Consider the following 13795-nt stretch of genomic DNA (forward strand, 5'->3'; position numbering starts at 1 on the left):
ATGAAAATGTCCTTGCTGAAAAGGGTCATATAAAAGAGGCATCATGGAGCAAATTTACACTAAGCCAGTCTGGTTAAGAGCTTAAAGCTCTGCAAAGCGGGGAGTTGGATGGACTGATGTCACAGGACCCTTCTATCTCTGACCTCCTCTGAGCTAGAGCGTTAGCCCTGGGGGGCCTTGCCCTGCCAAGCCTGGACTGGAGGAGGAGGAGGAGGCGGGGTGAGTGGGAGGGGCGGAGGGAGCAGAGGCGCCTGCAGCAACCGACACCTGCTCCAGCCCTCCCTGCCCACCAACAGCCGATCCAGAGCCTCCAGCAAGCAGCAGCTGCACACAGTGAAGAGGGAGCAGACAGGAAGCGGGAGGCCAGCTGTACACCCAGGTAAGTGGGCTCTCACACCTGGCTGCCTACCCAGGCCAGGGTAGGGCCAGGATGGAGACACTAGCCTGCCTTCCAGCTTTCCTATGCAGGAAGGGGCAGGCAGTGGGCAGAACATCTGCTTGGGGAGCATTGCCTGGCTGGCCAATCACACTCTGGGGTGCATCTGTATCCCCTCTCGGCGACTCCAGTTATCTGAAGAAGAGAATTTCAGTGAGTCTGTCTGGGTGGTTCTGTCTTGGCTCTAGTTTTCTGGACACAGCTTGACTTTGGGTGTGATATGGTGACCAGATTAAAAATATCACTAGCAGTGCAGAATAAGGACCTTGGGCTGAGATGTGTTACATTTTGGTTAATAACATGGTGAAAGCAGTGAAGAGAAACCTGTTTGCCTCTTCCTACCGCAGTTTCTACCAGGTGAGAAGTAGCAGGGACCACCTGGAGGTAGGAGGGACCTGGATCTGCAGGATGGATCTGGGGAAGGTGGGGTGCCATGGGTCCTGGAGAGGGGCCAGGGAGACACTGCCCCGGGGTTCCAGTGCTGAGAGTGTTGTTGGGACAGCTGAAGTCAGGACATAAGCTGCTATTTGCTTCTGGAAAGAACTGGAATTCTTCTTGAATGTGGGAATGAATTACAGAGGAGAGAGTTCATTTCCTTTCTCATCCCTTCCAGCCAAGACCACATCCCTCTAGTCTCCCACCCAATAGCTCTCTTCCCCTATGTCACTGAAAACCAAATCTGGCTTATTCTAGAAGAGAGCGGAGCTCCAGAAGTGGATGGCTTAACGTCGCACCCCTAAGTTCCCCCAATGGCTCTGCTTCTCTTGCCCTCTTCCACTGGGAGCAGTAGGAGGGGGGCTGGAGGGAGAAGAGTGGTATTAGCGTGATTTCTTCATGTGTGACCAATAGCTGAGTAACGGACTGATAGCTGCTCGTGGTGATGATGTGCGTGGCGATGGGGATGATGACTCAGATAGCTGTGTTGAACTCAGACTACTGCAGTGTGTACTCCAGACTGTGCCAGTGCACTGGCATCTACCGGGAGGCTGCACTGAGGGGTGGCTGGGACGAAGGCCCCTGCAGCCCTCCCCCTGACCATGGCCAGCTGGGTCCCCATCCATTGGTGGCTGCCTTCCCTCCCACCCTTCCTCGTGACTCCCTTCGGCGTAGCGCCTGCGGCACCTGTGACCGCTCCAGAACGCAGTTGGCGTACCATGGCATTCCAGCACACTAGGGTGCAGCGTCTGGGCTGGTGAGGGGCTGCCAGGGGCCAGAAATGCCAGTGGGTGGGCAGTTGTGAAATGGAATGATCTCCATGGGAGAAAGCAATCTGCTCTGTCATGTGTGATTCTATATTAACTGCAGGGCTCTTTGGGCAGAAAATGGAGTCCCCAAGATGGAACCGCTTGGCTATGGGCCAATTGCACAGAGGGTGGGACTGCTGGAGAATTCTTTCAAGTCGTCCCCCCAACCCCGATTTATGGCACTCATCCCATCCCAGAGCCAACCCCCTTCCTCTCCTGTGTGGGACTCCCCATTGGTCATAACAGATGGATGCAATAAAGAGGAAATCGGGAGAGATGGCGGTGGTTAGAGAATGGAAAATACTCCTGTTCACCTGACACTATAATTCACTGGCTTCAGAGGCGGGCAGATGGATTTATGGGGATCCTACTGTCCTGGGCCAAGAAGAGCTTAAGAGCAGCAAAGTTGAGGACTCTCCCCTGCAGACCTTATGACCGGAAGGATTCCAGATTGGTGGAGCGTGGGAGGTAGAGGGCTTCGGGGTCTGGCCAGAAAAATCTCAGAGCTGGGGAAGGAGCCAGGAGACCCAAAGAATGTCCTTGGAGAATTCCCATTCCAAAGTCAACGGGGCAAGCTGTTACACAGCTGGAGACATCCTGAATGAGTTTGATTTCCTCTGATTTGGGCTGGCTGTGTCTGACCCTCTGAGCAGGGTCATCACAGTGTACGGGCTCAGCCCATGGTTCCCTTTACCTGGGAATGTTACCAACTGGGTAGCATCCTACCCGCTCCCTGACCTCTGAGAAATTGGTTTTGCTGGGGATAGGGAATTGCAGGAAACTTCAGTGGCATTCGTGGGTTAGAAAAGCTCTCGGGGACAGCAGCTTTTCCAAGCTCCCACTCCAGACATTGGCTGATGCACTGATGGTGTCGGGGGCTGAGGTGAGACCAGCCTGAATCTCTCAAAAGCAATTCCACTTCTGTTCTCAGGAAAATAGAACTTCTACCCTCAGAGGAGTCAAAGAGGAGGCAGAACTATGGCAGGTGAGAGAAGAACAAGCCTCCCCTCCCCAGCCCTCCCTGGCGATCTTTACCAGGACAGAGAAGAGAGAAGCGTTAGGGATCAGAGACTTCTGGGAACTCACCCATCTCGTTTTGTTTGTTTGCTTGCTTGTTTTGAGACAGAGTCTCACTCTTGTTGCCCAGGCTGGAGTACAGTGGTGCGATCTCAGCTCACTGCAACCTCCACCTCTTGGGTTCAAGTGATTCTCCTGCCTTAGCCTCCCGAGTATCTGGGATTACAGGCTAATATTTGTATTTTTAGTAGAGACGGAGTTTCACTATGTTGGCCATGATGGTCTCGAACTCCTGACCTCAAGTGATCCACCCGCCTAAGCCTCCCAAAGTGCTGGGATTACTGGTGTGAGCCACCGTGGTCGGCCTTTTTTTTTTTTTTTTTGGAGTCTTGGTTTTAGGTTTTGATTTGTTTTCTGGAGTAAGGGATGCAGAGACCCCACATGAGCTGAGAAGGAACCCTTTCTCATTCTCTTTACCAAGCCTTTCCCCAGAGACACACTCAGGGTCTTTCCCCGGTGCCCTCTCCACTCCCTAGAGGCTCCATTCACACCGCTGGAGGGCGGCCACCAGATTTCCACTAGAGAATTAAAAAGCGGTGTGCACAGGCAGGAGGTAGGACAGATACTCCTGCCCCAACAGTGGGAGCAAGAAGGGGCTTCTCACTCCTTGGGTGAGTGGGTGAATGCCCATTCTGTGGAAGGGCCACCCAATAGGGAGGAGGTGGAAGGCCCATCTCCCTCTCTCCTGCATTCTCCAGGGAAGCTCCGGAAGTCCCACATCCCTGGGGTGAGCATCTGGCAGCTGGTGGAGGAGATCCCTGAAGGCTACAGCACGCCGGACTTTGAGCAGAAGCCCGTCACCTTGGCTCTGCCAGAGGGTGAGAGCTCAGAGGGGAGCTACAGAGGGGAGGCAGGATTCCTGCTTCCCTACCTCCCAGGAGAGAGGCCTGGAGCACCCACCTTCCTGGGCACCCAGGCCCTACATCCATCACCAGGCCGAAGCCCATCTCCCTCCTATCCTTGAGGGGGTATGCGCTTGCTGAACCCTAGAAGTGACAAGGGGCCTGGGGAAAGAGTGGATAAAGAGAATGAAGAGACACGATGCTATTCTGGTGTGAGAAATATCTGGGAGGCAAGGATGGAAAATGCTTAACTGGGGAACAGGGAGAGGCTGTGGTGTTCCCTGGTCCCTCCTTCCTTGCTTCAAAGCCACTGCTGCAGAGAGGCACTGTTAAAACAGGTAATCTGACTCCTCACAACCCTCGCCTCCAGGCAGCAGCTCCCACAGTGGCTCACAGGCTGGGCTCAGGAAGGCTCTTCTAGAAGGCCACATAAGGAAGTGTCCGGGAAAGTGGTGGGAACAAAGGCTTGTTGGGGGAAAAGTAGGAATTGGTGTTCCTTCCCCAACATACATCCATGCAATAAATTTTAATTCATAACATTCTGGAAATAAGAAAAAGAATGGCATTTTAACTTTCTAACTCTGGAACAAGGTAATGAGAAACTGGGAAGGGCCCTTGGGCCTTTGGTCTATATTTGGTCTATATTTGGTCTATATTGCATGTTCCTGGTGGGAGGCTGAGGGATTCCTTGAGGGTGGGCAGTTCCCAGGCCTCCATGCTGGGCGTGGAGCTGGGAGTCTTTTCTGAGGCTGGAATCTGTGTCTCAGGACCAGCGCCTTTGGGCACCAAATAGCTATTCCTGCCCATGGTTGTGATTCCTCCTTCCCCTAGAGTGTAGGAAGGGAACCCACAAAATCTCTCTCTCTGTCTCTCTCTCTTTTTTTTTGAGATGGAATCTTGCTTGTTGCCCAGGCTGCAGTGCAGTGGCAGAATCTCTTCTCACCACAACCTCTGCCTCCTGGGTTCAAGTGATTCTCCTGCCTCAGCCTTCTGAGAAACTGGTACTACAGGCACGCGCTACCACTCCTGGCTAATTTTTTTATTTTTAGTAGAGACAGGGTTTCACTCTGTTGGCCAGACTGGTCTCAAACTCCTGACCTAGGGTGATCCACCCACCTCAGCCTCCCAAAATGCTAGCCCCTGTGCTCGGCTGGAGCTCATAAAAGCTCATTCCCTTTCCAGTCTTGGCAGAGCCTTCAGATTCCTTGCTCATCTACTCTCAAAGAAAAGCCCCTCTCCCCCAAAGCCCTCCTGGCCTTTCCTTTCACCAGGGCCAGTCCAGCTGCCTCTTTCCCTCAAGCAGCCCAAGCTTCTGCAATACAGAAAGAGGAAAGACGCCCTCTGGATGCCTGGAATCTGCTGCTTTCCACCTGCATGTTCTGAGTCCTGAGTCAAGGGGACCAAGGCCTGGCACCCTTTTTGGAAGGGGTAGTTGACATACCTAGAAGAGGAAGATGATATAAATTAGAATTTAAATAAAGAACACAGTCACCCTCTCCCAACTTGTCAGCCTCCCTGTCCGTCTCCCTCTGCTGCAGGGAAAAATGCTGTTTTTCGGGCTCTGGTCTGTGGGGAGCCCAGGCCCGAGGTGCGTTGGCAGAACTCCAAAGGTGACCTCAGTAACTCCAGCAAGTACAAGATTTCCTCCAGCCCCGGCAGCAAGGAGCATGTGCTGCAGGTAAGAACCACAGCTCTTACTCCCACCAGGGTCTACTCATCTCTTCCCATCCCCCTGGAGGTCTCTTTGGCAGCCTCCAATCCCTAGAGGAGTAACACACACTCGTCATTGAAGTTGAATCCGTTCAACTTCCTCTCGTGACTCGAAGTTGCCTGAGCCAAGAATGGATCTGGCAGACTCACAGATACGTCTGCTGATGACCTGGGAGGTGCTGCAGACTGGAGCGTAAAAGCTCAAGCTCTGAAGTCAGACTGCCTGGGTTACAATCCCAGGCCCACCACCTTGGCTTTGGAAAGTCACTTTCCTCTTTCTACCTCTGTCTCCTCATTTGTAAAAATGGGGCAATGATAGTGCCTACTTTAAGGAGTTGTTATGAGCTGTAGTTGGGACAGATCTTGCTCTGTCACCCAGGCTGGAGTGCAGTGGTACAATCTTGGCTCAATGCAACCTCCACCTTCCGGGTTCAAGTGATTCTCCTGCCTTGGCCTCCTGAGTAGCTAGATTTATAGGCATGCACCACCACGCCAGGCTAAGTTTTGTATTTTCAGTAGAGATGGGGTTTCACCATGTTGGGCAGGCTGGTCTTGAACTCCTAACCACAGGTGATCCATCTGCCTTGGCCTCCTAAAGTGCTGGGATTACCGACGTGAGCCACTGTGCCTGGCCGGGAGTTGTTACGAGGATGAAAGTTTTATGTAAAGTGTCTAGCTAGTGCCTGGCCTGTAGGGAGTATGCAATCAATCTTGGCTAATCTTAGCAATGTTATAAACGCTAACCATGGGATACCTACTATATGCCAGGCCCGGGGCTAGACATTTGACATAGATTATATATTGAATTCTGGTCATTCACCACTTTTTTTGAAGTATTCTATTCCCATCTTATAAATGAAGAAACTAAAGTTTAGAGAAGTTAGGTAACTTTCCCAAAGTCCCACAGCTAGTAATACAGGACAGAGACTATTTTCCACCCCAGATCCATCTGACCCAGAAAACGTACTCTTTCTACTCGCTACATTGCCTCTGATGGCAAAGAATTGGTAAGTCCACCCTCTGTCCCGAACCTGGCTTTTGTTTTGGGGTCTCTCCTGATAAAGATTGTGAGCTCCCTGAGGATAAGGACCATGTCTTACTCACTTTGTACCCCAACACATAGCCGTGTCTAGTAAACAGATGAAGGGTACATGGCAGCCCCATCCCTCTGCCCTTGGCCTCTCTGCAGATCAACAAGCTGACAGGCGAGGACACAGATCTGTACCGCTGCACAGCGGTGAATGTGTATGGAGAGGCTGCATGCTCAGCGAGACTCACCGTCATCGAAGGTGGGCTTTTCCCTGAGCTCATCTCATCAGTGCACGGGGCCGAGAGCCTGCAGAAGAATCAGAGGCCCTGTGGCTGGTGAGGGGGTGGGAGGGGAGGCCTATGGAGGCTACTGCGGCTGCTGCTGCCCCATTTTGTCAGGTGCTCCTGGCTTTATCCACATGCACACTGAGTCTGCATGTGTTTTAAAAGCCACACCTTGGCTGATTCTCTGAAGGATGTTCTCTTGGCCCAGTCAATAGGCAGGACCTGAAAGCTGGCTTCTAGTCCTAGACCTTCTGCTGGCTCATTCAATGAGCTTTGTTTTCCTCTCGGCGTCTCGGGTTCTCCCCTGTGCAAAGGATCTTTTGGACAGGCCAGGCCAGAGGTGACAAACAGGTCATACAAAGGCCCAACTCTCTCTCAGGCATGGTTTTTATTGGCACGCATCGTGTTGGAAATTGTTTAAGTTGTCAACCTGTGGTAATTAAAAGGTAGGTATCTCTTGAGGAAGCAGGTCTAGTCTCACTATTGGTTATGCTTACAATCGATCTGCCTACAAGTAACAGAAAATCCTATTAAGAGTAGCCTAAGAAATAAAGATATTTCATCTCTCACATAGTAAGAAGTTCTGAGAGTGGCATCCAGGGCTCACAGCACAGCTCAGGGCTGCCATGGGAGAGCTGATTCTTTCGATCACCCTGCTCTGCCATCCTTAGCAGGATGGCTCATTACCTCATCACCGTAAGAGGGCCGTGGTAGATCCAAACTTAGCCATGTTCAAGGTAGAAGGTGGCAGAGGTGGCCCAGGTCCACTTGCCTCTCTTAATTTTTTTTTTTTTTGAGACAGAGTCTCACTCCATCACACAGGCAGGAGTGCAGTGGCACGATCTCTGCTCAGCCTCCCAGGTGTAAGCGATTCTCCTCCCTCAGCCTCCTGAGTAGCTGGGATTACAGGTATGCACAACCACGCCTGGCAAATTTTTGTATTTTTAGGTGAGACAAGGTTTCACCATGTTGGCCAGGCTGGTCTCAAACTCCTGACCTCAGGTGATCCACCTGCCTAAGCCTACCAAAGTGCTGGGATTACAGGCGTGAGCCACTGTGCCTAGCCTTTTATTTTTTATTTTTTGAGACCTGTTGCCCAGGCTGGAGTGCAGTGGCGTGATTACAGTTCACTGCAGCCTTGAGTTTCAAGTGATCCTCCCACCTCAGCCTCCCAAGTAGCTGGGACCAAATGCATATGTCATCATACCCAGCTAATTATTTTTTATTTTTTTTGTAGAGGCCAGGTCTCCCTTTGTTGCCCAGGCTAGTCTGGAACTCTTGGGCTCAAGCTATCCTCCCACCTTGGACTCCCAAAGTGCTGGGATTACAGGTGTGAGCCATCCACCCTTTTTATAGAGGGAGCAAAAGCTTTCTTAGAAATTCCTGGAGTTCATTGGGCAGAATCATGTCACGTGAGCACTGCTAGTTGTGAGGGAAGCTGGGAAGGCGAGTGTTTAGCTTTCTCCGCCTTTCTAGTGGAAGCAGATGATGAGGATTACAAATGGCTGCAGGATCAGCCTAACAGCTGTGTCTGACCTATCCCTGAAATGGCAGCTCCCAGGTGGAACGAAAGAGCAGCTGCCCTTTTAGATACTCTTGAGTTTGTTGTGGTTGCCAGTGTCTGCTTCACGTGTTTATGCCACCTCTCTGGCCCCTGTGGACACATGATTGGGCCTCCCCGGCATGAGATGATGCTCAGGTTGGTCCCCTTGGTCATGGTAAGACTCTGGGGTCAAAAAGCTTCTGATGGACAGACCCTCCACCCTGCTCCATCCCTCTTGCTGGGATCGTCCATGCCTTAGAGGACCATCGGGAGAGCAGGGGTCTGGGATCTGTCAGTTCCTCAGGAAGACCATCAACATGTCTCTCTTCTGTCCCTGCTTATCCACATCGACTCCTTCCTCTCCACCCTGGATGATCCAGTTGGCTTTAGGAAGAATCGGAAGAGGCAAAAGGAACCACAGGAAGGTAGGTAGATTTGTCAGAAACCTCCCTGGGGCCTGTGGGGGAGGCTACTCCTTTCCTGGTGTTCCCTGCCTGGTCAAGCCACCATGCACACCTTGTGGGTCACTGCCAGTCTTCAGGAGAGCCCCTTCCAAACGCTTGGGTGGCAGCATGGACCACACAGAAAAGCCCTGTATCAACCCTCAGGCATCCCATCTGGGACTGGGGTCTCATTCCTGCTCCTTTTCCAGACCTCAGGAAGGAGCTGATGGACTTCCGGAAGCTGCTGAAAAAAAGGTGGGTTTGGGCCTGTCCATGAGGGATTTTGGAGGCTCCCATAGTATTCATTCTCTGCTATTTCCATAAGTAAGCTGGGCTCAGGCGCCACCTCCAACCGAGACAGCAGGGAGTTAGACTGCCGGTAGCAGATGGGAGGATGGGAAGGATGCTGAACTGGGAATTCTGGCTTCAGCTCTCCTGCTTCAGACCTCTGCATCCTTGAGTTAATCATCTCTCCTCTGATTCCTCCTTTGCAAAATGTGGTGGTCCGCTGGAACACTGATATACTATTTTAAAAAGCAACAGAAAAATGCAACACCCACTTTCCTGCAGACATCTTACATAGAAATCTACAAGTTGTTAGCAGCAGTTTCTTCTGAAAGCTGAAGCTGTGGGGTGAGGCTCGCCCCACCCATCTCTGAATCCTTCTGGCCCCCACAGTGGTCAGTTCCAGAGATTCCAGGCTCTGTGCTTCCTCGACTGCAGATAGAGCAGCTTCCCAGGACTACTTGGGGCACCAGAGCCAGGTGGCCATCAGGGGAACCGGGGTTCCTCTGATCTCTGACCTGCCAGCCTTGCTCTCCAGGGCCCCACCAGCCCCTGAGAAAAAGATAGACCTTGGGCAGGTATGGCAGCTGCTGATGACGGCAGACAGGAAGGACTACGAGCAGATCTGCATGAAGTATGGCATCGTCGACTACCGGGGCATGCTGCGCAGGCTGCAGGAGATGAAGAAGGAGCAGGAGGACAAGATGGCACAGGTGCCTCACCCCACGCCCATCCCTCACCGCATGCCCAGACCACATACCTGGACCACAGTGCCTCACTCCCCGCCCACTCCTCACTGCATGCCCACCCCACACACCTGGACCACAGTGCCTCACCCCATGCCCACCTCTCACCACATGCCCACGCAACACACCTGGACCACAGGTACCTCACATCTGGAGGTGGGCTTGGAGGCAGACCTTAGAAAACCAAGTATGGTCGAGGGGCCTGTCTCCATCTAGCCCCAAGTGGGGTATCTGGCTAAGGCCATGGGATCCCAGGTTGGTGCCCTGCCTTGCAACCTGGTTCTGATACTTACTAAACTCCAGAGCTTTGGAAGAGTTAGGGCCTCTGTTTCTTGGTTTTGCAATCTGTAAAATGGAAACTGTAGTCATGCCTACCTCATCAGGCTATTGGGAGGACAAATGAGAGAATGTACTTAAAGTGCTTAGCCTGGTGCCTGATACATGGTAAGGGGTTGATGTTTGCTGTCATTATCATCGTCGCCAGATCGGAGGGTACCTGGTTTATTTCTAAAGGCTTCTACAGAAGGGAATTTCACAGTTCCCATTAGCCCTCTGATCCCAGAATCTTATCAACTGTACCGGGAAGTTCTTTCCTGTGTCTAACTTAACTATAGCATAAGTCTAATTTTTCTTCTGAAAATGGAAAACAACTAGTTTTTATTATCCTGAAAATAGTACCATATCCCCTTGAAGGATAAGTTTCCTTAAACTTAACACCCAGGGTCTCAGCTGTCTCTCCTCCAAGGTTTCTCATTGGCTTTAACACACGACCCAGCACAGAGCTTTGTACACAGTTGGTGTTCAACTGATGTTTGTTAGAAGAACAGATGAATAGAAAAGCCCTACTGTGTTCTGGCACCCGGACACCTGGGGTCTTTTCCTTGTTGTCCTCGTGATCTGATCTCTCAACTTCCTTCCTTGAGGGGCTTGCTTCTCCCCACTTGTGAAAGGGGCCAGTGCATGCTCACCTGGGATGCTGTGGGCCTAGGATGGCACCAGGGCCTGTGAGGGTTTGGAGTACCCCAAAGAGAGGACTCCAGGAAATCTCCTGGTGGGTTTGTCCGCTCTGCAGTATGTCAATGCCATCGCCAACTTGAGACACGTCAAGGTCACCAAGGAGGGAATTGCAAAGTTTGACCTGGAGCTGGATCTCAAGGATTCTCAGAGCAAGATTTACCTGTACAAGGTGAGGCTGGAGGGGTTATGGGTGGGGAGATCTGGCAGGGCTGCTGCAAGTCTAGTGAGGCGGGAATGATGGGTACCCTGGATTCCCCCATGGGAACAACCGGAGCACACAGTGGTGAGCCCCTCAGCCAATGGAGTTCCTGGTTGGAGTTGGGCCAAACCCTGGTTTAGATTGTCCATCCACAGGGACTTCATATCTCACACTGAGCAAGCAGGCTCTCCAGCTGGGCCTGTGACTCATACCAGAGCACAGGGGTGAAAAGAGGGTTCTGAGAAAGTGCACCCCCCATCTGAGCTTTCTTTCCAGAGACTTAACACATCCCTACCTGGGCACTAGGAGTGATTATCTGCCAACCAGATGGGGGCAGAGGCAGGTGGGGAGCAGTCGGTAAAATTTGGCTAGTTCTGTAGCCAAACTCATCCAGCTCCGTCACTTACAAGCTGTGTGACTTCAGACAAGATACTTATCTCCCCATGCCTTGGTTCCCTCACTTGTGAACTGGGGGTCATAGAGAACCTGCCTCACGGTGTACTGCAGTGCTAAATGACATCATGTGTGACTTGCCCCTCCCCCTACCTCTCTGCTCATTCCAGCTTTTCTTCCCCTCGTCCCTTTGTTCCTGCCCCACTGGCCTCATCCCTGTTCCTTTGCCGCAGCTATTTACTCTGCTTAGCATGCTCATCCCCAATATCGACAGGACTAATTTCATGGCAGAGAGACGTCCCTCGGCCACTCCGTGTGATTCCACTGTACCCCTCCAGCTCCATCCTGACACTCCGGAGCCCTGGACCCATATCTACCTTTTTGTTCCCTAGTTCTATTTCTTTTTTCTTTTCTTTTCTTTTTTTTGAGACAGAGTTTTGCTCTTGTTACCCAGGCTGGAGTGCAATGGCGCAATCTCGGCTCACTGCAACCTCCGTTTCCTGGGTTCAGGCAATTCTCCTGCCTCAGCCTCCTGAGTAGCTGGGATTACAGGCACGCGCCACCATGCCCAGCTAATTTTTTGTATTTTTAGTAGAGACGGGGTTTCACCATGTTGACCAGGATGGCTAAATTACGATGCTGTCTGTTTGACCTCGTGATCCACCTGCCTCGGCCTCCCAAAGTGCTGGGATTACAGGCTTGAGCCACCATGCCCGGCCTTCCCTAGTTCTATTTCTTTCTAACATAAAATATTTACTGACTTATGACATTTATTATTTATATTTCCCCCCTAGGATTTTAGCTAGTGAGAGCAGGAATATCTGTGGGTTTCTTGTTTGTTGTTTTTGTTTTGAGACAGAGTCTTGCTCTGTCACCAGGCTGGAGTGCAGTGGGGCAATCTCGGCTCACTGCAACCTCCGCTTCCCAGGTTCAAGCAATTCTCCTGCCTCAGCCTCCCAAGTAGCTGGGACTACAGGCACATGCCACCACGCCCAGCTAATTTTTGTATTTTTAGTAGAGATGGGGTTTCACCATGTTGGCCAGGATGGTCTCGATCTCTTGACCTTGTGATCTGCCCATCTTTGCTTTATTCATTGATATGTCCTAAGTGCCTGGCACACAGTGGGCCCTGGGCCCCTCATAAGTGTTAGCTGTTGTTAATATTCAGCAAGTAGCAAACCTATCTAGGGCTTAGTTAAAGTAGGTATGCTTATAGATTACTGGGTTTTGTAGAGCCTTACAGGTATCTGATGGTATTCTCTGAAAGTTCCTGTTGGTGAGTAAGTTGAGCTGGGGTGCCTGGGCCATTGCTGCTGTGTCCTGCCTCTCTGCTATCCTTGCAGGGCCTCTGGGCGGTAACTACTCACAGCCTGAGCTGGAATGTCGGTAACTTCAGGTGCCCCTTTGCACAGCACATGCAGAATTTTTGCTCTGTGGACATTCCTAGAGCATGTATTCCCATCCAGCTCTCAATCCCTGTTCCCATGTCCTCCAGGCCCTGCTGTCTGCCCCACCCCAGCTCCTCTATGACTTCAGGAATCTTTTTTCCGGTGACTGGGCCAGGGGGAGAAAACTGCCAGTTATAACCAGAATGGGACTGGGGCAGGAAGCACTGGGGACCCACTGAGGACTCTCTTCCTTTTCTGCCTTAGGACGGTGAGATGGTCCCCTATGGCTTCAACAACCAGACCAAGCACAGTCTGCGCCGGCTGGGGAAGCGCTACCAGTTCCAGATCCGGGACCTGCAGCCCGAGGACTCTGGGATCTACCAGGTGAAGGTGGAGGATGCTGTGGTCTTCTCCACAGAGCTGGAGGCCAGCGGTGAGTGGTCCACACTGCTGAAGCTGGAGTCGGGAAGATCTGTTAGAAGTGGAGTCCATGTTTGTGCAATGTGTGTGTCGGGGGGTAAATGTGACGTGGCCCCTACTGCAAAGTGGGATGCATACCCAGATGGCTAAATTACGATGCTGTCTGTTTTCCAAAAGCCTCGGTGGACGTTCTCTCTTCTCCTGGTGCTGAGCTGGGCTCTATTGAATTACCATCAGACATAGAGCATAATGTGTCATGCCACTGCTCAGACCTTCTGCAGCCACTGAGTATTTTCAGATCAGATCCAGATGAATTGCAGAGGCTCTAGAACTCCTTTCTGTTGTGTGTCTCATCTCCCACAATGCCCCAGCAAGAATCTCTGCTTAGGCATCCTTGTGCTCCACACAGACCTTTCCTTTCCTGCTTCCTGTATTCCTTCCCCTTCTAGGAACTGCCACCCGTCCCTCATCAAACTCAGTTCCATCCCTACAAGTACCTGTGTCCACATCACTCTCAGAGTACCTGCCAGGCTCAAGGGGGTTCTTAGAAGGACAAGGAGAGCCTCAGGGAAGCGAGCTCTGGGCAGATCTGTTAATAAGAACACGGCTGAATCGAGGTTTGGGGAGAGAGAAAGGGGTGTTGTGTCCCAGCAGTGGGGAGGTGCCCAGAGGGGACTTTGGAAAGCCTGACAACAGTGCAGGTTGGGAGAAGGAGTATACGCTCGGGAGTCAACCAGA

At 51.8% G+C, this 13795-nt stretch overlaps 1 protein-coding gene across 5 annotated transcripts in view; it reads left to right on the forward strand.

Annotated features, from left to right (window-relative positions):
• The first annotated feature begins 274 nt into the window (after positions 1–274).
• IGFN1 (immunoglobulin like and fibronectin type III domain containing 1) overlaps positions 275–13795 on the forward strand; it is a 36355-nt gene continuing 22834 nt past the window's right edge. For 3 of the 5 annotated variants that reach the window (XR_013529805.1, XM_035280708.3, XM_054247999.2), the window contains exons 1-10: positions 275–379; positions 2612–2665; positions 3456–3575; positions 5138–5277; positions 6499–6598; positions 8547–8591; positions 8819–8864; positions 9433–9607; positions 10713–10826; positions 12902–13070. Coding sequence is in view for 4 of the 5 variants with exons in the window: in XM_035280708.3 (XP_035136599.3) it covers positions 2659–2665; positions 3456–3575; positions 5138–5277; positions 6499–6598; positions 8547–8591; positions 8819–8864; positions 9433–9607; positions 10713–10826; positions 12902–13070 (916 nt within the window). In the remaining variant the exon portion in view is untranslated. Of the gene's footprint in view, positions 380–490; positions 794–2611; positions 2666–3455; positions 3576–5137; positions 5278–6498; positions 6599–8546; positions 8592–8818; positions 8865–9432; positions 9608–10712; positions 10827–12901; positions 13071–13795 lie in introns of those variants that run through there. The other 2 variants (XM_054247997.2, XM_054247998.2) reach the window with 2 other exon arrangements.

This window comes from Callithrix jacchus, chromosome 19, assembly GCF_049354715.1.
Source record: "Callithrix jacchus isolate 240 chromosome 19, calJac240_pri, whole genome shotgun sequence".
Classification (NCBI taxonomy): domain Eukaryota; kingdom Metazoa; phylum Chordata; class Mammalia; order Primates; family Cebidae; genus Callithrix; species Callithrix jacchus.